This window comes from Nyctereutes procyonoides, unplaced genomic scaffold, assembly GCF_905146905.1.
Source record: "Nyctereutes procyonoides isolate TBG_1078 unplaced genomic scaffold, NYPRO_anot_genome, whole genome shotgun sequence".
NCBI lineage: Eukaryota > Metazoa > Chordata > Mammalia > Carnivora > Canidae > Nyctereutes > Nyctereutes procyonoides.
In genome coordinates this window covers 6,395,706-6,423,271 of record NW_026575148.1, presented here as the reverse complement: position 1 = coordinate 6,423,271, position 27,566 = coordinate 6,395,706, and the positions used below count along the sequence as shown (strand labels likewise).

General features: G+C 37.3%; 1 protein-coding gene across 6 annotated transcripts in view; it reads left to right on the top strand.

The window, feature by feature from the left end:
• The window catches only part of MCTP1 (multiple C2 and transmembrane domain containing 1), a 346,039-nt gene that overhangs the window by 242,910 nt on the left and 75,563 nt on the right, over positions 1-27,566 (top strand). For 4 of the 6 annotated variants that reach the window (XM_055312900.1, XM_055312898.1, XM_055312897.1 and 1 more), the window contains 2 exons: positions 4,662-4,781; positions 26,192-26,245. In XM_055312900.1, coding sequence (XP_055168875.1) covers positions 4,662-4,781; positions 26,192-26,245 — 174 coding nt within the window. The remainder of the gene's footprint in view (positions 1-4,661; positions 4,782-26,191; positions 26,246-27,566) is intronic. The other 2 variants (XM_055312902.1, XM_055312899.1) reach the window with 1 other exon arrangement.

The window sequence follows — 27,566 nt, the reverse complement described above, 5'->3', positions numbered from 1 at the left end:
AAAAATGGTTAACGTTTAAAAACCTAATTTAAGTCTGGAGTTGCCAAAATCTGCAATGTGTGTTAATGCTATTTACTAGAAATAATGAGTTTATGTAAGGACCTGGATTTTTCTTGTTTCAACTATTAGCAAAAATTATAACAGCAATCCCTCTATTTAACACTTATGATTTCTTTCCAACAAACCCCTTTCACATACAAATCCCTCGAAGAAACACCATCCGTCTTCTATAACTGCTTAAAGGGGAATTATGGTATTGACCATTCCTGGAGTATTAGTTTATATGTTTTTTAATTTTTCAGAAACAATTTTAAATATGAAAAGCATTAAATTGATAATACTTAGACTTATTGAGCACTTTGTGATAAAGTGCTTTCATATACATTACAGGAGTTGTTCCCCATAGCCAAACTTGTAATAAAGGCAGGTGTTACCATTTCCATTTGAAAAATAATAGACTCAAATAAAAAAGGATGACTGAGGTGCTCATGGTCCTGTGATGATCGAATAGAAATTGAACTAAAACCACTTTTTAGTCCTCTGGTCCAGACCATATTTACTCTATACTATTGTCTTCTTGGAAAAAGAATATGTGTCAGTTAACTTTTGCTGTATAACAAACCACTCCATAATTAGCTAGCTTAAGGCAACTACCATTTATTGAGTGATGACTCTGTGGGTCAGAAACTTGGACCAGGTTCAGTTTGGGTTCTGGCAGTATGGGTCAGGATAAATACTAAGACTTTTATGGTTTGTATTTATATTCTGTGAATGTGTCAGGGGTTCTTTTTTAAATTATTCCTTGATTTCTTTTCCCACCCCATTTTAGCCTGTTATATCTGAGTTTTTTCCCTCAAATTTAGGAATAAGTGGAATCAGGACCAAGGATAGATCCTATATTGTTTTGGCTAAAAGCTAGATGACCCTCTTCCTCCTCTGAGGGCACTCTTTATTAGAGGATCCTCTCCTGCTAACAAGTATTATAATCATCACTAATACTATAGTGAATCATTGCTTTTTTTCCTTAGTGATTCCTAGCAATCCGAAGAGACCATGTCATATCCTAATTTTGAACATCAACTATTATGTAGCATATAGTACATAGTAAATGTTCAGTAAGTATATTTTATTGTTAATCGGTATTTGTTCTTTATTAATTTGATATTTTAAAATCTCCAGTTAGATATTGAGGAAGAAAAAAATGAGTGCTTTTGTATTTAGAATTTATTCAAAGCTCTCTTCCTTAAAAAAAAAAAAGATATTATCAACAGCAGAGGTTCCATACTTAGTTACCCAAATACTAGATTGTTAACACAAAATAGGGAAGATTATTTTTCCACTGCCAGGATCCATGAAACTAATATAACTCTACCCTTTTTTTCCCTCTTTTCTATATTTCTCCTCATCCTGTATTCTGGTGCCCATGTTGTTAAGCCATAAATACCACAGGTATCAATTAGATGTGTTGTGTCAGTTCTGAGTGCTGTATTTTAAGAAAGCTATTACTGTATGGATTTGGATATGGTGAGACGATGATGTCCGCAATAGAGATGTGCCCAGAAACCATACCTTGTGGACTGGTTCTTTAAGCGACTAGTGATGTTGTATCTAGAGAAGAAAAAAGCATGATAGGTGTCTTGATTACTTAGTTATCATCTAGAAAGTTTATTCTATGCCATACCTATCCTCCAACTAACTCCAACACATAGACATTCCAAGTAACTTTATTTTGGGTGACATCAGAACTCTGACACCAGTGGGTGGACATTACAGAATGGAACATAGATTTAAAATAAATACAGTTGGTGATACTTAGCTTTAGAATCGTCTGAGTCCATCCATGAGTCCAGAACACACCAAGTCAAGTGAACATCCTCAGAAGAGGCAAACATATAACAAAGTCCAAAAGGAAAGATGGTGGTCAAAACACAATACACAAGATGGATTATGAGTGTGTGGCCAGAATGGAAAGAGAAACTTTATGTGCCTCAGGGAGAAATTGGTTAGTGGCATCCCAGGTTGTAATTCTGAATATATTTTCACAAAGTTACCTGATGTTATATAGTGGCTATATAGTACTTTTACTAAGACAATTAGGTAGATTTATGTTAAAAGACTTGGGGGACACCTGGGTGGCTCAGCAGTTAAGAGCCTCCCTTCAGCCCAGGGTGTGATTTTGGAGTCCCAGGATCGAGTCCCACATTGGGCTCCCTAAATGGAGCCTGCTTCTCCCTCTGCCTGTGTCTCTCATGAATAAATAAATAAAATCTTAAAAAAAAAAAAAAAGACTTGGGAACCTAGTACCTATTCATTAATGTGGCAAGTATTTATTGAACACCTTTTATTTCCAAGCACTGTTCTGGACTCTGGGATAGAACCATGATCAAAAAGAAAAAGTCCTTATCCTTAAAGAACTTATATTCTAGTAACTACCTAAATTTTACAAATAAATGTGTAAAGAATTAATATGGATTATAGCCAAAAATAATTTTCCCTTTTACATGTGTTCATATCTGTCAAATTTGCCTTAATTCACTTCCTGAATAAAGAATTATCTTTTTAAAACTATATTTTAATAGAATAATCATAACCATCCATTATAATTTGTATCCTCTTTATACATATCGCATAAATTTCAAAAAATTAAATAGAAATATTTTATTTTTCTGGAAATCCTTCTACTTGTGAAAGGAAAGATGAGGTTCATGTCTCATTCATTGATATATTTGAAATTTTTCTTATTCAGGAACTTGAATCTGTAGTTACCGTGTAATTCTGTCCGAAAGCCATTTCTTGGGCTACTAAATCATTGTTTGTTGGTGTGTATCTGGGTTATGAATATCCCAAGAATCAGGATTTAATGTCACATTTTTTTTAAAAAAAAGATGGCACAGGGATCCCTGGGTGGCGCAGCGGTTTGGCGCCTGCCTTTGGCCCAGGGCGTGATCCTGGAGACCTGGGATCGAATCCCACATCCGGCTCCCGGTGCATGGAGCCTGCTTCTCCCTCTGCCTATGTCACTGCCTCTCTCTCTCTCTGTGACTATCATAAATAAATAAAAATTAAAAAAAAAGATGGCACAATAATGCCATAAATCTGTTTTAAATATTAGGGAAGGGATGATAAAGGTTATTGGGTCTACAGACCTGTGTTTAGAAGTGAAAACACTGAGGAAGAATGACTTTCTGAGGCCTGGAATTTGTCTGCTGGCCTTTAGGCCGTGGGTTTCTCTACCACTTTATACAGGTTCCTTTTCTCTGCCATCCTATTAGGCTGTAGACTTGGCTGAAGTGTATTAAGAAGGCTGCAAATGGTCCATGCTGCCGTGCCTGACGTGAGTGTTCTCAGGGCATTGCTCTTAACCCTCCTGGCCTGTTAAATGCATGATATCTATGTTACCCCAACCAGCTGGATCAAATTCCCACTTATACTATGGCTCACCTAAATCTTGGCAGGCAGATGACTTTCCACTTCTCAGTAATAGAATAAGTATTACCTGAGGACCTTAGTTGATATTAGTTAACAATCTGAGTTTTGTAAGGTATTGATAAGCATTTGCACAATAATACAAATATTTGGGGGGCACTTACTGGGTACCAAGCAGTGTGTTGACATCTTAACACATTTCAGCTATTTAATTTTCATAGCCTGTCAGGTGGATACACATCACTCTGTTTTTCAGAGGCAAAAACTTAGGGGAGGATGGTGCCAGAAGTTACGGGACTAGTCAGCATTAGGAGTAGAATCCTACTCTTCACTACCCTCACGAAATCACTTGACTTAACGTTGCTTCATTTGACAGCTGCAGCCACAGATCCAGAGAATTTAGATGATCTCTTCAGGATTGTAAGAGAATGGTGGTGGTGGGGGGGGGAGGTGGTGAGGGCAAGTCACACTTTGTACACTATGATGCTTACTTTACAATGCAGATGCTCTTAGAATGGCTCCTCCTGCCAGGCTAGGTGAGTTCTTAATGTAGTATTTGTCTTACATTTAAAAAATAATGTATATACTTAGAGTCAGTAGTTTTCAAGGATAATAGACATAGACATTTAAAAATTTCCTTTGACAAGTTATTCTATTTTTTAAATAGCTATTTGATTTCTTTGGTAATGCTAAGCATTAAGCCAATCTATTTTTACACTTATTGGTAGCAGTGCTTTTATTCATCGTGTGAGATGTTTGACTCTCTGGTGCAAACTTGGTATTTTCATCTGCCTATTATGCATGTTACTTTGTGAGATTAAAAAAAAGTCCATGATATTAAACAGTGATTCATTCTTTATCATTAAGGCAGATAAATCAGCTATATCTGACAATGTAGTGAAGCTTATTTGGCAGCCGTTTTTTTCCCTTAACTTTATTTTGTCCAACCTCACAATAATTTCACTAGATGAGAAAAATTAAAAATGCCTCATTGGCAGTGTAATGATGTCAGTTTTCCTTCACTGAAATTAAAGTAAAAATCTTAACAGTAACTTGCCAGGGGTCAGTTGTGCTTTTAGAAAAATGCCTCACAGGTTCTCAAGGCTTTGTTTTCAAGATAAATCTTTCCATTCTGAAGCATTTAGTTTTGTGTATTTCAAGTGGAGTATGGATAAGAGCGTCCATTTAATGAAAGTCAGAGTTGACTCATCTTTTTTTCTCTTCTCCTCCTCCAGCTCTTTCTCTTTGTTGTCTGGAACTTTGAGCTCTACATGATACCACTGGTTTTGTTGTTACTATTGACATGGAACTACTTCTTGATAATATCAGGGAAAGATAACAGGCAACGTGATACAGTAAGTTTCTACTTGCTTATTTGATTGTGTGTTTGTTCTTATTCCTAGTCCCTTTGACAAGATCAACATTGATTTATTTTTACAAACTAGAACTTCTGTTTATAAATACTCGAGTTTGGAGGAAAGTTTTAATCAGTTCAAAACTAACAACTCTTTGGTACTAACGTAATAGAAAGTACTAACCTCTTTCTAACATGTCTCATCTTGGTAGGAACTAAAATCAAGAGCATGCCATAGAATGAGCTCTGACTTTTAATTATAAATGGGTTATTTCAAATGAGTATTTTTTACTCTCCTTGTTTGTTTTTATGTCTTAATCTTGAGTTAAGACATAATGTCATAAAATTATTTATGATAAGATCAAATGAATGTATTTTATTTAAGACATTTCTCTGTAGTCTGCCATTGGAAGGAAGGAAAGAGGAATGGTTTGTTGACCAGAAAAGTGCATAAAGTACCTTAATTCAATAAACATTCACTGAACAACAGCGAATATCTGTCTTGTGTCAGAGGTGTATTAGGATTACCAGCTCGAGGATAAAGAGCTTTCATTTAACCTAGGGAAAGTTATACTGAACCCACCTGCCCTCTCAGGCATTTCTGAAAGTTTTTAGAATCTGTGAAACAACTTCTTTCTCAAAAAGAGTTTTAGAGCAGGAAGCGGAAGCTAACCACATTATAATCATATCTGTTCTCCTGCAAGTTTTCATTCCCCTTAGATTATCTCAGTCACCACACCCTTAGTGAACATACAACTTCAAAAAGCTTTCCAATATATATAAATAAATGGGAGGGAGGTATCTTCTCTAGACAGGACATTTGCAATTTGATAACTTCATAGATAGCTACTGAGAAGAATTTAAAGGTTTGTCAAATGTGACAATCTATTTGATAGCTGTTTATCTTCTTCAGATTACATAGGTTTTTGGAGGGGAGACATTAAGGGTCTACATTTGACTTATAATCAGGAGTTTCTGCTGTGTCCCATGCCTGTAATGGTATAGGAACCAAAGTTATCATCAGCTTAATAGTATTATATAATACTTCATTATAATAGCATCTTAATAGCTGCACAGGCATACCTGTTCCATAAAACATTTTCCCTTTCAAATAACTCAAGTAGAGGTGCCTGAGTGGTTCAGTCAGTTAGGCATCCAGCTCTTGATTTTGGCTCAGGTCATGGTCTCGGGGTCGTGAGATCAAGCCCAGCATTGGGCTCCAGGCTCAGCTCTCAGCCTGCTGGAGATTCTTTCCCTACCTCAGCCTCTGCCTCTATCCCCACCCACAAGCACACTCATGGTCTCTAAAGAAAGAAACAAATAAATAAAATCTTTAATTAACAAATACATAATTCAAGCCAAATACACTTCAAATGGTAACACAATCTGAATATACTTCTTCAGAATAATTTTATCATCAAAATAAAGGAAAAATCCTGATGCATAGTCACCAAGTACATGCAAAGTTGCCAACAAAACAACCATGTTTATTTTCCTATTTTATTGGTATATATTTGTTTCTGTCATGTGATTGTATGATTGTAAGTTTAAGGGTGGGGACTCTATTCATTGTTGTCCTTGCCACTTTACCTAGCAAGTATCTTGTAAGTCTGAAGTGTTGAAAACATATTCTGTAAGGTTTATCAAACCCAACATGAGATTGTTAATAGAGATTTTAATAGCTACGCAGTATCAATAGACAAGAAGTTATTATTGGCAAGGATTTTATGGATACATATTTAAATTGCACACTGAGAGACAAACCCCAGATGCCATAAGCATTGGTGTCATGGGGACTAATAGGCACTTTTGTCAATTAATCCAGGATGTTTTCTTTAAGAAAATGGAACTCTCTCAGACAATTGCTTTTTTGTCCCATTTATTTCAGGGAGATTGTCGAGAGAGAAGAATATCTACTTTTCATTCAGTTGCCTTGAGACAAATTTGCAAATAAGATTATTTGCAAATAGGAAAAAGTGGTAATTTAGTTTCAGCTTCTTAATCCTATGAGGGGGCTTATCATCAATATTTAGTCATTGGTTTGAGTATTCTTAGTGAAAAATTCTGTAAACTATAGACTTTGCTTGTTATCTTCTCCAGAATATACCTGCCTTGACTGGAAAAGTCCACTTGTAGAGGGAAAATAGTAATATATAATGTATCCTCTTGTGTTTACAATTCTTTGAGAATTTTTATGACTATTGAAAAATTACAGACTATATGAATTTCTCTACTGCGCTTCTTTTCCTCAAAATATAATTCCAAAATAGTATTTACCAAATCGTTTCTTTTGGGCGCATCTCTAACAGAGCTCCATGCACCCTTAGCCACTGACATTTTATTCCTCAGCACAGTCCACTGTGAAACAGTCCATAGTCCAAGTCTCACGGAATGCCAGCTATACTCCCTAACTGTCAACAACTACCTTTTATTTGCCCAGAACACACTATCCACATATTCTGTTCTTCCTAGACACCAGAGCAGCAATCACAATACTTCATTTAGTTTTTTACACAGTGGCTCAGTTGAGACTTCATGTAACTCCTAAATCCATTTTGCCTAATTATATGTCTTTTGCCACAACTAGCTATATATTTGGACTTGTTGCTCCCTTTGAAAACAAGCCTGAATTATACCTTGCTGGTTACAGATTATTACACACACACACACACACACACACACATCTATACATATACCTATACATTTATACACACATACATACATATATATGTAACTCAAGGGGAAGTGTTTACAGAGACTGCCATGCTGTGTCTAATTGACTCTACTCCATAGTGCATAGCCCTGGAGAAGTGGTTTTTGCCCTAAGTCCTTATTGCTATCCCCCAAAGCATGCAGAATCTTTCAGCATGTGTGGAAACTTTAGGTTATCTCTGAAGTGCATTAATCACACCACTGTGTGATTCCAGAAAGTTTCCTGTTTTAAAAGAGAGAGAAGGAGGGAGGGTGGGTGGGCAGGCAAATTTTCTTATGAAAAAAAAATCAAATCATTGGTACATTTGGCTGAGAACATTCAATTAGGATAAAAATTATAAAAGAAAAACAAATTGACCTTGAGCTTTGAATAGCAAGAGAAAAAAAGGAAATAACATGTCCATGACATAAGAAGTTGAAATAAAAGAGAAAGTACTATGAAAGATAAAAAAATGCATAGATGGGTAAAAATTCTGTCTTCACCATATGGGTTGATAGTTGACATTAACATTAAAATAGGAAAGGATTTCTTTGTATTTGTTTATTTTGGAGACCATTTCTTTTCTTGGAGATGAGGAATGGAGACCCTTCCTACTTATGATCATAGGAGCTAAGACCCCTATCTTTTCCTAACCATGGTGCCTGTTCTGGTTTAATGAGAAAAATGAGGTGTAGTCCTTGCCAAGTAAGTTTTGCTGCATTTAATGAGCTGAACCTTTTGAGAATGGGGTGAGGAAACAGCTAGTCCTGAGGCTAATGCTATAGACTGAGAGGTGTGCATGAGAAAGAGGCGTGGTTAAAAATGGTATCTCACCTCTGCTGTTTCCCAATTGGACTTGTTAAAAATAAGCACTCCTACATCTGAATCTACTACCTACACTCACATCATGACATTAAAATTTCTGGCATGGGAATTGTTAGGCTTTTTGTGGGGGAAAGAAAACATTAATAAATGCATGCTTCATTCAGAAATGTCTCTGTCATGAAGGGGTTATAAAGACAAGAATATCATGCTTGTCTTGGTTTGAGCTGTCACTCCAAAACCTAAGGAAAATTTCCCCTTCCCCTGTAATGCCCATTAGGCTTGTACCAAGTATCTACATTATAGCTGCTGTGGACTGAAATTTTGTAAGTTAAAGTATAGATACCACAATGTTGCCTCTGCTCTGGATTTAAAACCTACTGAATCCTCATTACATTCTGGGCACCATGTTAGGCACTTACTTTTTGTCATGACCTTCATCTTGCCCCAAGGAGAGAAAAGCTAGTTCTATCAGCCCAGCCAGTGGGTTGGGTCTTCCTAAATCAAGTGCTGCCCAGTCTCAAGGGAACATGCTTGGGTGGAATAAGCATGGCCACAAGAGCACTTCCTTGAGAAGAGGGAATCAAGTCTCAGGAGGAAAGAGCTGGGTTGGCCAAGAAAACCAGGGGTCTCTTGCACCCCCTAGGAGACAGGTATCATTATTACTACTTTACAAATAAGGAAACCAGCCAGAGAAGTTTAATAGCTTATCCAAAGGCACACAGTTAGAAAGTAGCAGAATGGGTATTAGAGTCTGTCAATCTGTCTGAAGTGTGTACTCCTAACCACGGGTCAAGTACATTATACTTGAGACTATATTTTGATATATCCCATGTCTCCCTGGTCACCTTTAAAAAAATATTTATTCATGAGAGACACAGACAGAGAGGCAGAGACATAGGCAGAGGAAGAAGCAGGCTCCATGCAAGGAGCCTGACCTGAGACTCGATCCCAGGACCCAAGGAAAAGGCAGATGCTCAACCACTGAGCTGAGCCCCCTGGTCACCTTTAGAGCAAGCTTCTCCTTGAGTTTTAGAAGAGCCAATAGCCTTACCTTCACCTTCAAGCACACAGATTGATGGAAAACCCTCAGTGTCTCCATTCTACCATCCTCCACATCCTCCTTGCCTTCAGGGAAATGGGACAGATATTAAGCAACTTTCGTGTATCCGGTATCCTGCTAAGCCTTTTTAAAATACATTATCTATTTTAATTCTTTACAATCACTTTACCAAGTAGATTATTCTAAATGGTTTTATCCTTTTCCCAATAAGGAAATCTCAAAACCAAAGAAAACAAATAATGAGCTCCATAGAGGAAGTGGGATATGAACTCAGCTTTTCCTTGTTCTGCAGGCTGTTTTCATGGTCTGTTCTGGGGCATGCCTTTCCCAAGGGCTTACTTTCTAAATGTCGAGAGCCTCATATGGAATCCCAGGTAACCCCAATATCTTTATGAGGTTCCCAGTGACCTATCAAGATTTGGCATTGGTCACCTGTTTAATCCCAGGTGACCCCATTAATTTCAAAATTGTTCATGACCTGTAGAACTACCTTCAGTCAACCCAGGTGAGCATGGATGGGAAGAGTAAACCAAAGCTAAAAAGCCTTCATATTAGTGAAGAAAGTCCTTGAATATTTCTGACATACAAAAATTCTTCAAGAGGTGTTTTCTAATTACACTTTAAAAGAACATTCAATTTTACTGTCATGATATTCCTCCCACATAGCAATCTCCGTTGCCTAATCAATGGAGACATTAAAAGGCTGAAGAGTAGGGTAAATCAATGAAATCATTCTCTGATTCATGATCTGACTGTGACACAAATTGAGCCAAAGTCTGCCTTGCTAAAATACTTCAGTAAATAGCAAAATGTTTCCTTAGCTTCCTCAAATGGCAAAGCCCTCAATTCTGCTTTTCCCGTTTAGAATAGTACTGAATATTATTTCTTGTTGTACCTGTTCCAGTTGGGTCCAAGGCACTTATTTCTAGGAATAAAGCTCATGAGGAGGGAATTTTATTTGCTGCTAGAAATGCTGGTGATGGGACAATTTGGGATGGCCCACCAAGTACAAGCCAGCAAAGAAACATCTGCTTGTTTGACCAGAGTTCCTGTGAATCAAATAGATTTATTTTTTTCTCAGCTGGCTTCAAAGAAGTCCATGGTGCAATATTTAGATAAGGAGAATACTGAACAAGTGAAATATTCCTAATAGAACCTAGTGGCTGGCCAAAGTGGAGTGGAGAAGAGAGACTCCATAAGCAAAGCACTTTGAATGTACAGTTAGATCTCCTCTACTTCAATACTTGATCATTCACGGAAAGTAGCATAGACCACAAGCCTCCTCTGTTTGCATCTCAGTACCAAAAAAGACCACATACTTGCTCTTAACAGAAGCAGCACTGAGTCATACAGCCTGTAAACACATCTAAAAATGGATGATCACTTTTTTCTTCTTCCTGCTTATTTCAACAGCAATTTTCTCAATTTTTTCAGAAGGTCACCAGCTTGCAAAAATTTGAGGAAGACCATGAAAAAAAAAGGACCTTTCATTTCCAACACAGTCACTAGCATTAAAAAAAAAAAACAAAAAAAACCCAGCCAATCAGATGTCAATAGAAAAGTTTATCCCCTATGACTCCTCTCAAAGCTGTTCACCAACTGCTTAGCTGTGCCAGATAATCACTCACTGTACAGATTGGTGTCCCCAGACATCAATGATCATCACCTCATCAGGCTCTGGACATTGACCAACAGATTTCCACACTGCTCAAATGTCCCGTCTGACCACCCTGCTATTTACTATCCTCTCAGTCTCGGTAGATGACAATGCTTTCTACCCTGCAGATTTCTCTCCATCTCTAGCCCCTGAAGCTCTCTGAATTCACCCCCAATTTATTTAGGGTTGCCAGATTTAGCAAGTAGATATACAGATGCCCAGTTAAATTGGAATTTCAGGTAAAAAAGATGTTTACCTAAAACAATAATCATTATTTATCTGAAATTCCAATGTAACTAGATGGTCTGTATTTATTTGGCGACTGTATCCCAACTGCACCTTGGATTTTTACCTCAAGAACTTTAGGAAGGGGCAGCCCAGGTGGCGCAGCGGTTTAGCACCACCTGCAGCCCAGGGCGTGATCCTGGAGATCCGGGATGGAGTCCCACATTGGGCTCCCTGCATGGAGCCTGCTTCTCCCTCTGCCTGTGTCTCTGCCTCTCTCTCTCCTGCTCTGTATCTCTCATGATTAAATAAAATAACATCTTTAAAAAAAAAAAAAGAACTTTAGGAAGGTGATCTGTTCTGAAATAAAATTCTGATTGGCTACTTTGTTCTTTCTCCAGCATCTCCAAGCATGTATGGAAGACTGCCTCGTGAGCAGGCCCCACCCAAACCATAGCTTCAGCTTTACCTCCCCTGTATTCTAACAGAATTGTTTTCAAGTGCAGAATGTTTATTGAACAATAAATGAGAGCCCTGGGTGGAAGGGGGGAGTCACAAAAATGTACCAGATGGTGCCCCTGCTAATTTTGTCATCTCTTTACCTGCAAAACAACTGTTCGCCACTTGGGAGAACAGGAACCCAAGGTTATTGCCACTTGCAAAGGCTCGTCCAGCAATGCTGGACCAGAACCCAGTTCTTTTTTTTTTTTTTTAATTTTTATTCATTTATGATAGTCACACAGAGAGAGAGAGAGGCAGAGACACAGGCAGAGGGAGAAGCAGGCTCCATGCACCGGGAGCCCGACGTGGGATTCGATCTCGGGTCTCCAGGATCGCGCCCTGGGCCAAAGGCAGGCGCCAAACCGCTGCGCCACCCAGGGATCCCAGAACCCAGTTCTAAGTGGTTCCCAGGCTGGCTTTCTCTCCTCCAATTCCACAGGCTCCCATTCAGCAGGGCCCAGGAGACCAAAGACTTGGTCCATAGAACACAGAAGCAGGAAGGAAGGAATGATGCTTTTATCATAAAGATGTGGAAACTGAGGCCCAGGATAAGTTGGTAACCTCTGCAGAGCCAGTAAATTTGTGAGAGACAGACGTGGTGGCCCAGGGAGGGGCAGCACAGGCCAGGTCTCCAACCTCATGGAAGCACCTGTGCCATGCCAGCCCCGAGTTGTCCTGAAAAGCACATGCACTTCTGGGGGATGGGGAGGGGACATGCAGGTTTTCACAGTGTGTGATGCAATTATGTGACAGGTGGCTGGAGCTCCTGAGGTACCTGCTCAAGGAGCTGCCCATAGAGGCCTGGAGGTCCAGGTGTGATATATGGTGGCTCTGCAGCCACCAAGGCCGGCTCGCTCAGGTGCCTCATTCTGGGGTGGCCTCCAAGGCTCCTCCTTAAGCTGCACCATGACTTGTAGGGAACCTTGTTGGCATTGATGAGTAGGCGGTGGCCTGGCCATGGAGGTCAAGGCCTCACCACCACCCTCCCCCGCCCCCCAATTCCCCTTCCACCTTGGAGAAAAGGGAAGTTTTGAGGGGTGATGGATGTAGGAGAGAGGGGATGGAGGATGGCCAGGATAGTAGCTGCATTGGGAACAGCACTATCTGGTGCAGACTGGGTTCCCAAAGAATGATAACAATCTCTCTCTGCTTTATCTTTCCTTAAAAAAATAAGTTTACTGAAGTAAATGTGTATTTTTTTATCAGGCATATTTTTTTTTTTACAAAAATTGGATCACATTAAATGTACTGTTAGTACATCTACTTTTTATATCAGCAGCCTATTTAGAAATATTCCTTAAATCACTGGAAAACCACATGATTTTTGTGGCTGCATTGTTTTTACCATGTAGATGCTTAGTTTTTTTCTTAAACACTCATATTATAAATGTTTCAAAGAGGGGCATCTGGGTGGCTCAGTCAGTTAAGCATCTGTCTTCTGCTCAGGTCATGATCCCAGGGTTCTGGGATCAAACCTCTCTATCTGCCTGCTGTTCCCCCTGCTTGTTCTTTCCATATATCAAATAAATAAATAAATAAATAAATAAATAAATAAATAAATAAATAAAATCTTTAAAAAGAAAGAAAAATATTTCAAAGATTTTTGCCATCTCAAATAACGCTATAGATAAAATACTAACGAAATCTTCAGTCAGGTCTCTGGTAACAGCCTTTGGGGCAATCACTGTAAGAGAATTTCTGGGTCAAATTTGTGTGCGTTTTGAATATTTTTGGTAATTAATACTAATTTGCCACCCAGTATGATTTTAATCATTTATGTATATGTTCCTGGGTAACCACCTAGCATTTTTATCATTTTCTCTGGAGAGCCATCCCCAACTTCCCTCCCACTCTTGACTCCTCCTACCTGCCTCCCACCTGCCTCCCACCTGCCTCCCCCTGCTGACACATACCCTCAGAGGGTAAATAAACTCACTCCTCTAAGACTCCATGTCCTTCTCCCTGTATTGTAATAGTCACCTCACTGTGGGTCTTCCTCACTAGCCTAAAATTGTTCTCGTTGTATCTTACATTTGTGTACTTAATCTCAGCAAGATGTCTCAGACATAGCAGTGTAGTAGTTGCTCAAAAAATGTGTGATGAGTGAATAAATATTTTATTTATTTTTTAAAGATTTTATTTATTCACGAGAGGCAGAGGGAGCAGCAGGCTCCTTGCAGGGAGCCAGATGTGGGACTCCATCCCAGGACCCTGAGATCATGCCCTGAGCTGAAGGCAGATGCTCAACCGCTGAGCCACCCAGGCACCCAGTGAATAAATATTTTAGTCTAATCCTTCTGGGTTAAAAAATTGTCCAATGTTTGTGCATAAATATTTCCATTCAACAAAAGTTTTTTGAATGTCTACAGGCACAGCACTGTTTTTCAAAGGTGATTAAGACTGCCCAGGACAGTTTATGGCCTAATGAGGGAAACAAACAACTAACTCAAGGGCATGAATATAATAGGTGTGGTTATGGAGGTGTGTATATGAAAGCTGGGTGAGCAACCAAGAGATATTAGATCACCCCAGATGTATATTCATGTGCTGTATATGTAAAGAAAAGGGGCCTGTTTCTCTGTGACCACAACTCTTACCACAGCCACTCTTCAGTCTGTGCCTTTCATTCAGTAACTCCACTCCATGTTTGCCTTTAATACTTCTTCAGTTTATTGGCTATCCTTTTACTCTATTCTCAGACTGCAGCTAAACTTCAAATTGGCAAGGTAAAAGTATAGAACAGTAAAAGATGAGTGTTACCTGTATGTGACATGTCAGCTCATGCAGAGAAAGATGTAAAGGAAAACATTTTTATTTTTAAAAGTCAATTTACTGAAGATCCTCCTCACTGGAAGGCATCCTTCTTGCTTTGGATTTATGAAGACTCCAAAGGAAGACAGAATTTAAAGTTAGCAGTAGCCAGCATAGGGGATGCTTACCAGTTATTCTTGTTTTTGTTTTGTTTTGTTTTGTTTTGTTTTGCCTGAATCCTTCCCAACTTGCTCAGATTCTCCAAAGCATCTGAGAATGTAACAAGGTAAAGAGGTGAGCTTCATTTTTCTAGAGGATTTCTACCCTGAAATCTAGCTCCTTTTCTACTAAATGAATTGTCTTGGCAACCTTGAAAGAAACCTGAAGATCATGCCCGCCCCCCAAATTACTAATTTTCTCTTATTTGGGTCCCAGATGATCCCTGGAGCCCCAGAAACTCCTTGAAAACTCTAAATTCCCTTCAAAGCCTCCCTTGGATCCAAAGAATTCATTGCCTAGATGATTCTCCAAAGTGTCCAACCCAAGCATTTACCTGTATGTCAGTCAACCAAGTGATTTTATTATCTCTGTTCTTCTGAAAGATCTGCCCCCACACATACACACAATTTTGTCATTTCTGTAATTGAAGAGGGAGATGGAGAAGAGGAGAAAAAAAGAGGATGCTCATAGTTTTGGTCTCAGTTCTCAGGGTGGATGTGTTGTTCTTACTCTTTTTAGCAATAGCCTGTTTGTTCTTTCTGAATGATTTTGCATTCTCCTTGTAGCTAGCCAAAACTTGTTTGAACTTGATGGTGAGGGTAGGGTAGGATATAGGGCCAACAGTAGCACTTTGTGGCTGACTCATGACCCCATGACTAGTGTGCATTATTAGTCCTGAGCATTATGCCTCTTGTAGTGAGTGGTGTTGGCACTGGTTTTCCTATAATATTTGTGGAGATTTATTGACCCTGGTTCAGAAAGGTGATAAGAAAGTGCAAGACCTCCATTAACAAACTAAAAGTGGAAACCAAATGGTATCTTTATCAGCTTGTGGAAAATGTTTGTAAATTAGAACTCTGATAGGGGTCCAATAACTCTGAGAGTTTTGTAATTTTTTTTTTAGTGTTAAATGACATGCATTTATCAAGAGCATGCAACTTTAAAGTCTTTCCACCATCTTGTATGTGGAACTCTAATGGTACATGTAGGCAACCAAACTAAAACAGGCCTTCAAGGGCATTTCCTGCCATTTGAATTTATTCCATCATGCAAGAAAAAAATAACTATCATACCATATCATTTATTTTTTTAAATAACCCAATATTTTGGTAGCATGCTTAAATGAGAGAAAGTCCGTTCATCTAAACGAAGTTTCCAAGTGAGTTACACCCCCCCCCCCCACACCGGCAGCCTCAAAAACTGTTATCATGACTCATTTCTAGCTGGTAGAGGTTAAAAGCCCAGACTTTGAAATTAGGAAGACCTGGGATTTAATTCCAAACATTTTCCTTGTTAGCCATGCAAATTTATTCATTCTTCTGAACCTCAGTTTCCTCACCAATAAGTCAGGGATAATAGCCACCTTGTTGGGTTTGGTGACGATTAAAGAGATATTAAAGAGATAACATACTGTGCTAAGCACATAGTGAGGGCTCAGTAAATGACAGCTAGGTACCTGCCCATGTAGAAAATAGGATAAACCAGTGTGGGTATAATGAGGGCTTAGACATTGTATGTCACTTCCTTTCTTGAAAAGTTCCCTTGGAAGTGCTCTTGAAGAGGATGGTTTTCCATGACCATCAGTCTTGGTTTTAGGCTTGTAGATAAAGACAGTAGCATTGCGGCAGAAGGATTTCCTGTGTCTATAATCCCCCCCTGCTATGTGTATGGAAGTCCCACAAAAATAAAAACTATATTTTTATCAGCAAAAAAAAAAAAAGCAGATGAAGAAATTTGACCAGTCCTCTACAGATGAAAGCTGCTTGGTAACTGAATTTTACAGAAATATCATAAATAAATGCCGTTTTCCAGATCATATCAATAGATATTTGAAAGAAACATTTTTCTTGTTTATTGTAATACAAACCTCCACCATGCACGGTGCATAAAGACAAAGGCCGACAGCACTCTGAGCAAAGAATAGGGCATTTTCCTGAAACCATCTCTGAGTCCAAAACACAATACTCCTTCCTGACAGCTTCTCTCTGGATGTCGACTAAGAGAAGGAGAAAGGTAAACCTACACTAGCATACGAGGCCTGGGCACAGGGACTAATTTTAATAAATCAGAATAGAACATGAAAATGTCAACTTAATCAAGCATTTAAATTTTATTAATCAAGCCTAATTTTTATGAGTGCAAATAATCACTGAAGCTGGACAAATTTGTTCTCGATTGCATCAGAAACATAATTTTAATATTTAATGGACTGATGAATTTAAATGGAGAATTATCTTTATGAAACATGCTCTTCATAATTTGCCATTAAATGAGAAATAAAAAAAATCAACATAAATCTTACATAAAGGTTATTTAACTAAATGTTGGTACTATAAATATTATAAATGCATTATGCACTAATTTAGCAATCATACAGTACACTACATAAAGCAGAAATGATAAGTGGACCGGGCAAGCTTTTCCTAGAATATAGAGCCGTGTTATATTATGGGAAGCTTGTGATAAAACGGTTACGGAGGTTTTGTGTGAGGTTTCGTGAACATTCTTTTCATTCAGGCTTTTATGCTACAATTCACCATTCACCATAGACATTCTTTCCAGTTCAAATGTAGGTCTAAACCCACATGGGCTTTCTTTTGTGAGGTGATTATTCTTTACAAAAAAAGAGATAAAATATATTTTATCATTATTATTTATAGCAAAGGGCTATAAAGAAAAAAACTAAAGTTTTCTGACTATATGATGTTTTGACATTCAAAACTCAGTCTATTTTTAAATTTTTCTCACATAATACTCTCAGGCCTCAAAATATTCTAGGCACAAGAAGAACAAAAGAGAAAATCAAATTAGTGTCAGAATATTTTTCTCTACAAACGTCCACCTATTCCCCTCACCCTTCCATTATCCCCAGCATACTGCTTAACATAGGGAGTAGCTGTGAATTTCTGTAAAAAGTCAATCGAACCTATCAGAACAGTATAGTCCAGAGTTTGCTAATGTTAATCTCCAATATAAATGATTTTTTATTTTGTTTTCAGATACTATTGTTCCAAAAGTATAGCATTTTCCCCTCTTTCGTGTGCTAAACTATACATTTGCCTGAAAGGAACTTCCTGACTATTGCAGCTTTAATGCTCCCAAGCATATCTGCAGGGGTTAGAGCAATGCACGTTTCTAAGAAGATTGGAGGATGGTACTTGCACAGAGGTCACACCTCTTCCTCCTCTTGCTTTGCGGAACATGTTTTAAATAGATAACATGGACTCTTCATGAGATACTTAAAGAATAAAAATTCCTAAGGTTGTTTTAGAACTTTAAAATTTTAAACTCTACCTTTTTTTAAAAAATAACAAATTTATGGTTCTGGAATGGAAATCTGATTTTATGTAGAGAGGCCTGAGTACATAACTTTTTCTTTTTTTTTTTCAAAATCAGTTTACTGTTAATGGACAAAAATATTTTCCTTTGAAAATACTAAATTTTATGTAATACATTAGTGGTAAGTCTAGTTATCTTTTCACTTTGCAAAGCACATTAAACAACTCCGTTTGGGTTTTTTTTTTTTTTTTTTAGGCTTTTTGTATACTTTTTTTCCTCTAACCTGACAATAAAATAGTTTCAGAAAAGCATTATTATTTAAAAAGCACATTGTAGGTTAATAGTTGACCTTTTTTTCCCTGCTCAGTCAAATTAATATGCAATATCCTAAAAGACACCAAGCTAGAATTTTCCCTGCCAGCCAAAATACAATACATTGTGAAGCCTTTAGATGGAGACATAGTTCAAATAAACACTAGAATTCTGTTCACACTGCTTTGTGTAAGTGTAAGAATGAACATTTAAGAATACTGAGAAGGAAATAGGAAAAGAAATTCATTTAAGATGCTTATACTGATTATAGAATTTATATTATATTTAGTCTTTCATAATAGAAGAGGTTTTCTGCATATTAAGCTGACACTTAAAAAATTAAAAGGTTACATATTCTTGGCCAGTAAAGTAAATTTACTGCCCTTGCACCTTACAGCAAAGCATATTATACTGCAAATAAGAATGTTGTTGATGATGCAGCATACAGGCTATATGTAATCAGTGGCATGCATCAAAAGTCATCTGATAGCCACATTAAAGCCACATTTCCTATTAAGAATCAGACTAAATTACAACATGGCACTTCCCAGAATGAGCCAAGGAAATGCATTCTGCAAGAAGAAATAATTGTATTTGAGTGTCTCTGTAAAAATCAGGAAGTCTTTTAGCAGTAAGTAATAATGCTTTTCTTTTTAGTCTGCCTTCTTTTGTATTGCAATATATTCAACCTCACTGGCAAGCCTATCACACTAATTATTATTACATCTAGTGGTTCAGTTATCTTGATGACTACAGTAGCTGAAATACTCCAAGGTCAAATCTTTAATAGTGTGAATCAAACTAAGCAGCCATCATACATCCAGTTGCTTTTGAGATCTACTAGATGAAACAGTATATCCTAGACCTGTTTACGAGTCTTATTATTCTTCCAGACGTGGAGTAAATTATATGTACAGCTTAATTGTGCCATTCATTTTGCAAAAGTTCCTTCTCAAAAAGTTCTTGAGAAGCAGATGTGCTGTTGCAAAAATGACAGCACGAGTGTACCTATAATGATCTTATTGACCACAAAAGTCTTTAGCTAACTTTGGTTGACCAGAGGTCAACTCTCATACTTTTCAGTATTTGAGATAATCTGAGGGTTTATATGCATTTTCTCAATCCATAGACGTCCAATAATTTCATATGATATTTACACATGTAATAAATTCATTGACACACAGATGCATGCTCTGCTTGGTTTATGCACACACAAAATGGTATAAATGAACTCCAGACCATGTTGAAGAATACTGCTCTCTCCAAATTCCTCTGTATCTCTAGGGTGGAAATAGGCATTTAGTTTGTAATGTGTCCAAATATAAGCATCTGTACACATTTGGATGTTCTATGAATATGAAATTAAATATGAAACTTCTTTCTTTTGTGACAATTTTCTTTCTTTAATTTTTTAACATGCAGTTGCACATCTGGACAGCAGTGATTTCTTCTTTAATTTAAATGTGTTGCTTTTTTATAGACCGTGTTTGAGTAAAGCAATTTGAATTGTGCAACTATTCATTCTGAACATAGCAAAACATCTATTTAATTCAAAGATTATTTCCAAGGAAAAAAGTAAACATATGAAAGAAACTGGTTTGTGTCAGCTTTGGCTTTGAGGGTTTTTGGCTTTGTGATACTCAATACTTATCTTACAAGGGTGACATAACCAAGATTCTTTTGGTTCCTTTTTCTTTGAAGAGCTATAAAGAAGTGGAGGGCTTTATTCCTGGACAAATCACAATATAAAGTATTTTAAGAATTATTGGTGAGCCTTTTAACACCCTTTGGTCACTTTTGTTTTAAAATACACACCTAATATTGGCATTAAAAAGCAATAATTAGTATTTGCTGCCCTGTGATGACTTTAACAATAAAGTTAACTGAATCTACTTCATCTCATCCCTTCACTGTCTTGGTCTTCCTATTCTGCATCCTCTGGTCCCCTCCCTTATACATCATTGTCTGGGGCAGTAATATTAAACATGTCATACTTTTATTCAGATTACCAACACCATTATTAATATTTTCAGCCAAATAAAATTTTATTTCCTTGCAAGTCATAAAGCATTTAAGTTGTGTTGAATTATAATTAAAAGTCATAATATGAAAAGAGCTCCTGTGCAACTGTATAATATACATATTCTACAGATGCAATTTTGCTCCATTTGAAAATGGATTTTTAAAAAGTACAGCTACATATTATATTTTATATGTTAATGACAAATGCTCAGCAAATATAGAATATGAAAGAAGAAATATTATGCTTTTAAAGATAATGTTATCTGCTTATTCTTTGGCTGTAATGTAGCTGGCATGCTGCATTTGGGGCTGTCTACGTGTGTTTTTAAAAATGTCATTTTTATTAGTATTACATTCAAGGAATAGTACCAAGAATCAGTTTCTTTCAAGACCTTCCTCCAGTGTGTGGCATATAAGTCTGTGACGAGCGACATTACAGAAGGTCATGTCACTTTTAACTGCTTGCATTACATCTTTCTGATTTCCCTCGTGCCCTTCCTTTGTTTGATTAATACTACTTGCTTTCAAGCAAGGTATCAGAAAGCATAATTTGGAAAGAGAATTCTAGAGCCTAACTGAGATAGCCTCCTTCAAGAATAGGGAAAGAAAAAAAAAAAACTTTGGAAAAATGTATCTTTTCTGACACATGCATTTTTTTCAACACTTTTTTTTTCTCAAGGAATTCCTACATATGTGTTATTAAATTATTGTTGACAAATGTTTGGGCAACTGGACTTCATATACTTGAAAACAAAACTATGTAGTCCTTATGTGGTTTTATTTGAAGAGGGAAGAGCTGGAATTTGAGATGACTAGTTTATTTTATTTGTTTTCCTTTGTTAAGTGTTAAACTCCACCACTCTCTTTCTGAATGGTAGGTGTTACTTGAGTTCTCGGGCAAAATGTTGCAGTTCTGTGCAGTCATTAAATGCACTTCAGTGATACATGCAGTTCGTTTGTAAAAACCCCAGTTTGCAGTTTCTATATTCATTGCATTTGACCAGGGCTCATGTCTTCAAGCACAGCCCCACTTCTGAGACGTTCTTGCATTCATAACCGTCCATTTCATTGGTCTGTTAAAGCCTGAAAATTAGTAAACACATTATCATTTTAAGTGGGAGTCTTTTTTTTTTAAGAGTTTATTTATTCATTCATGAGACACAGAGAGAGAGGCAAAGACACAGGCAGAGGGAGAAGCAGGCTCCATGCAGGGAGCCCAACGTGGGACTCGATCCTGGGTCTCCAGGATTATTACACCCTGGGCTGCAAGCGGCGCTAAACCGCTGAGCCATCCGGGCTGCCCAAAAGTGGGAGTCTTTATCAACGCCTCTACCTGTGTCCCTTTATGTGTTTCTTAGTGTCTGCAAAACATGAATCGGAATTTTGTATGTCATAAAGAATACCGAATATTTTGCCCAGAACAAAAAAAAGACATAATCGAATTTTTAAAAATTAATGTTTAAAATATCACTAAGCTCATGTTATTTTTCTTTTCGCTAATAGCTAACCTTTTTGAACACTTCTTTTGATACAGGAACTGTGCTAAGTACTTTACGTGCATTATTTCATTGGATCCTTAATCAACACTGTGGGATAGGTGCCATTATCTCCAGTTTCCAAGGCACCTTAGACTTCACCTGAGCAAAAAGCAATAGTGGGATACATTCTGAAGCAGCGTAAAGGCATCCGTAGGAAAGCATCTGTATTATAAATCCTCACTTGTAGATGTTTATGATATAACATTAAAAAGGCACTGGAGGAGGGGAAAAGCCCTCGCTAGAGCGCTAAAACACAACACAAAGGCCTCTCTCTAACACAACACTTTTCTGCCAAATGTAAAAGCAAATGGTTGTATTGAGTGGTTCTGGCTGCACATTTGTAGAGCAATTGTGCGTAGCCAATTACCCACTTGTGCAGGGTAAGAACAGTTTGGGTTTTGCAAATGAAGAGCCTGATTCCGTAGACCTCTTTGAGTCGTTCTTGAACATAAGATTCGCAGCCGACTTGGAAAATGTGTAAATTAAGCTATTGGCTTGTTTTATGTTATGATGATATTTTGAATTTTTGAAGATTAACTTGAAGGTAGTGGAATCTACAGATCTTAAAGGTTAAATATTTATGGTTCTTGTTTCCATGCAAATATTTGAAGACATTTTGAATAGTTGCTTTCATTAATCAGCATTACTGATTAGGTATACATCTTTCCAGATAAGCTAGCCCAGTTCTTTTACGTAAAAGTGTGTTGAAAGCTATGAAGAATGGGTGACTCTTTCATCTGTTCATTCTATCAACAAATATTTCTTGAAATCTATTATGCACCTTGCAATCTGCAAATTCCACCACCATTCTTACTTCCTAGCACTTGCAGTATGATCATAAGTACTGAAGAGGAGGGGCATGTATTACATTTTTAATAATAACTAGCAAAAACATAGAGTTTATGCACAGGAGTAAAAGTATGCTGTAGTGTTCATTTCTTTTTCCTTGACATATTTGATAAATGACTGTGTGTGGGTAATTTTAGTAAAATATTGCTTAACTAAATCATCCTGTTTTATACCTCAAATACATACAACTTTTACTGAAAAATAAAATGGATCATAATGACCAATGTGAAAAATTACTTAATCTAAATCAATCATTTTATTAGAGATACAAAATTATAGTCATTTAAACAAAACTTAGGAGAGTTGGTAGGTGAATTCCTTCTCTCTCCGCCCCCTCAAGAACTGGGCAAAGTGTGGAACTGGCTCTGTGTTGTCCCACTGTCTGGGTTTGAGTTCTGTTTCAGCTGTTTGCTGTGTTAGGTAAGTTCTTTTGAAGAAATACAATGTGCTGAAATAGCGTGGCTATTTCTCCCCCTTAAACCCTCATCAAAAATAGACCAATTTGGAATTGCCTGGCATATAGCACCTTGATTGTACATTGTTACTATTATTGTCTACATACTTCTGAATACTTAAAATCTCAGGAAAGTAAAAGCCAATGTGAAAGATTAGCTTATAGTCTCCGTTTAAATTCTACTGAATTATAAACATCTTGAGGGCTGACATGAGTATAGATGAAAAATCTGAGTTAGTCATCTTTGCATCCTCATAGTACCTAGCAGTGTGTTTCTTGGCCAAGGGGCTTTGCAATAAATGCCTATGGAGTTGCTGAATACAGTTAGAGTGAATGTTAAGAGTTCTCCTTTCTAGTTGAGGCTGAATTGCTTTATATGTCTCCAAAACAAGTGTAAACTCTCACTAGGTATTGGAACCAGCACACTGTGCTGCTATGTTTCTTCTGAAATGCTGAAAGTCCAAAGGAAAGACCACAAAATTCCTCCATATAATAGAAGATTTGAAGTATGACATTAAATTAGGAACAACCTCACAGGTTGTCAGATGCTTTGGTAATATACTGGTTTGTGAGAAATGGAGGTTTGCATTTGGGCTATTCTTTTAAATCAGCTAATGCTTTTAGAATACTTGAGAACAATTATTAGATCACTGAGAGTCCCGACATGTTATCTCAGTTTGTGTAGCTCTTTGCATAATACAGTCTTAGCTATTGAAGTTTTCACTCATAACATATTCCTGCCTGTATCATAAGCCACATGAAAGAAGCACGAGCTGTCTCTATCTTTTAAAGTTATGAGCTTTGAAAGAAAGATTTAAAAATATTTAATAACCGTGATTCTATCAAGTTTATTCAGAAATAGAGATACAGACTGGATAAAAAAACACCATAAGAATTAGAAATTATATGAAATGGCATGAATGTAATTAGAGGTTGGCACTTAACTGAATAGCAACCCTCCCCAAAGTTTTTTTAAGTTTTTGGTTTCCCTGGAGAGAGAGAGAGAGAGAGAGAGAGAGAGAGAGAGAGAGAGAGAGAGAGAAACTGTAGGCATATAAAACCATAATAAAATACCTGAAACAGTGAAGTCCCATTTGTAATGCCACAGTTACACATTAATCAAGAAAAGGGTAAATATTGAGCAAATCCAAAATGACCAGCCCATTGTGCTAAGTAAACTAGGAGTCATTAAAAAGTACATTCATACCCACCTACATGGGTTATATATATGTATTATATACATTTGACTATTGGATACATTTCTAATTTTATTTCAATGTCCATTCTCCTAATGTAACCCTTATATAAAATCAGAGAATTAGAGTTTCTGGTAATCCACAAAATCAAAAAGTAATACAGAGATAGTCAAAAGTTGACATTTATACACAAGAATTAAACTTTGAGCCTTGGTGACACCAAAACTGCAAACGACAAATGACAAAAGAAAAAATTAACAAATGGGACTACGTCAAACTCAAAAGCTTCTGCCCAACAAAATAATCAACAAAATAAAAAGATAACCTACAGAATGGGAAAAAATTTCTGCAAGCCATATATCAGATATGGGGTTAATATCCAAAATATCTAAAGAATTCGGTCAACTCCATAACAAAAAAAGCAATCCAATTCGAAAATAGGCAGAAGAACTAAACAGACAGTTTTCTAAAGAGGACATTGAAATGGCCACCAGATAGATGAAATGATGCTTAACATCACTAATATCAAGGAAATGCAAGTCAAAACCGCAATATGACCTCTGTCAATGTACCACTGAGTTAGCTAACATCTGTTAGAATGGCTATCATCAGGAAGAGACAATAGATGCTGTTGAGTTTGTGGTGAGGAGAGAACCCATATAGATTGTTAGTGGGGCTGTAAATTGGTCCAAATGCTGTGTAAACAACATGGAGTTTCCTCAAAAAAAAGAAAATAAAAACAGGCCTACCATATCATCCAACAATTATACTTCTGGGCATATACCCAAAGGAAATGAAAACAGGATATCAAAAGGTTATGTGCACTGCCATGTTTGCCACAGCATTATTCACAAAAGCCAATATACAGAAAACCCAAATGCGCATTGGTGGAGGAATGGGTAAAAAGGACGGGGTACATATACACAGGGGGATGTTAGTTACAAGAAAGGAAGGATAGCATCCCTTTTGTGACAACATGGGTGCACCTTGGGAACATTAAAGCAAGATAAGTCAAAGAAAGGGTAATATGATAACACTTATGTGTGGAATCTAAAAAAGCTAAACCTATGAAAAGAAACTAGCAAAATGATGGTTACCAGGGGATGGGGGCAGGGAAAGCAATGACAGTGTTTAGGGGTACAAACACATGACAAGTAGCAAATAAGCCATAGAGATCTAACACACAGTACAATGAACAAAGACATTAAAAATGTGCTCTAATTACGCAAGATGGTAAATATTGCCACATTACAATATATAAATGGATCCAATTAGCACGTGGCATGCTTTAAACCTACGCAATGTTACAAATCAAATTTGTTCAATAAAATTAAAAATAAGTAAAATTTGAGTCATGAAAGCTGTCAGCTTTATGCCATAGATCACCAGCATAAATCAATGAACAGATAGGATCCTTTACCTTAGAGTTTGGTGAAAAGTAAATTAGAAATAGCAGAGCTGCTTTCTGCTTGGTTATCTGGTTCCAGACTTAGAGTGTCTGATTAATACAGACAGTGGAGCAGGTAAAAGGAAATCTCCTTTTGGAAGCACCTCTCAAATTAATGTTAGCTCGCCTTACGCAGATTTCAGATTTTTTAAGTTGTCACAGAACATTTCCCACAAATAGGGTTCCCCTGACTGGGATTCAGTTCCCTGGTTCCAATCAATTAAAGGCATAGCATTTTCCTAATCCCTGTTTCTAGATCAAATGTTCCCTCTCTGTGCATCTGTTTCAAATGTTCATAAAGTTTTCGTTTCCAAAAGGTTCAAAATGACAGAACAAAATTCTCTCCTTTAAGAGCATGAAAATGACTTCTGTTTCTGTCTGCAGGTAGTGGAGGACATGCTGGAGGACGAGGAAGAAGAAGATGACAAAGATGACAAGGTAATTATCTTTCCCAGCACTTGGGTACCAGGGGATGGGGAAATGTAGACATGACACTGTTTTCACAGACAGTTAAAAAAGGAGTTGAAGTGTTCGAGTCCAGAAAATTGGACAGTGCTGTTTATCATCCTAACAATGCCACTGCATGTTGCAAAGAAGGAGAGAGGGCTATAAATCCTCTTCGCTTTTGTCCAGAGCTGGGTCAAATATTTTTCTGCCAGGAACAAAAAAAAAAATAATTCAGCTTGTCTGGAACTTGATAGCTCTCGTGAAGATAACGGCAGTGACAACTGTTTTTGAAGGGCAAAAATTTGTCCTATCTTGAGTATTACAAATCGGGCTACACTTCGGAGGAAGAAAGAAGGGAAAAAAATAGCAGCCTGCTTAAGTCAAACATGGATATTGTCATCTGTAATTTTCGAGGAATTGCTCAGCAAAAGAACACATGTGCATGGAGGGCTCCGGAGGGTATTTAAATAATCCCAGTGCTCATGGCCCTTGCCTACGCTTGACTTGGAATGGCTCTGTGGCTCCTTGGTCTGGAAAGCCTGTTGAGAGGTTATTTTCTGATTGCTGGTTGGCATGAGAATGGTGATCACAGTAAAAAAAAAAAAAATTGTTTCTGGGATTGCTTGGATTGGTTGTCCCCTGGGGAGAAGGGACAACTGGAGAGATGAATCAGAAATGACCTTGCACCACTGTAGCCGTGTCTGGGGTCAAAAGAAAGGCTTTTGATGGCAAGGAGGATAGCAATGCTGGTTTATCAAAATCCTTGGGCATCTCTAGATCAAAAATCTAAAAAGTCCTAGAGTGAGATTGAGAGGGAAGAGAGAATGTCATTCATTATTTCCAAATTGTTTGGCACCTAAAACCAGATTTTGACCTTCACTGGAATGATTGCTATTATAGTAAAGCAGTGAATTTTTTTTTGAATAAAAGAGAACAACACCGTATCTTAATTTATGCCCTTGACCTTTGATTCTAGTAAAGATGTACAGTTATATCCTGGTATAAGAATTTGCATGCTGGAAGCAAGCATTAGGAATGTAAAAAAAAAAAAAAAATCCGTACACAGTGATTAGTCAAACTCCCAAATGATTTTCTCTTGACTAATATCCAGTGCTAGAAGGAAAATGAAAACATAGACACACACACACACTCTTTATCCCTTCTCATGCTATTCCAAACATTTTGAAATTGGGAGAGCTCTTAGGTGAAATTTTTCTTCTGCACATCATTCAGTCATTAGCGACATCACCAAAGAGACACTAACAAAATCTCCTTTCTACACAAACACGTATGTGCTTGTTTTTAATGTTAA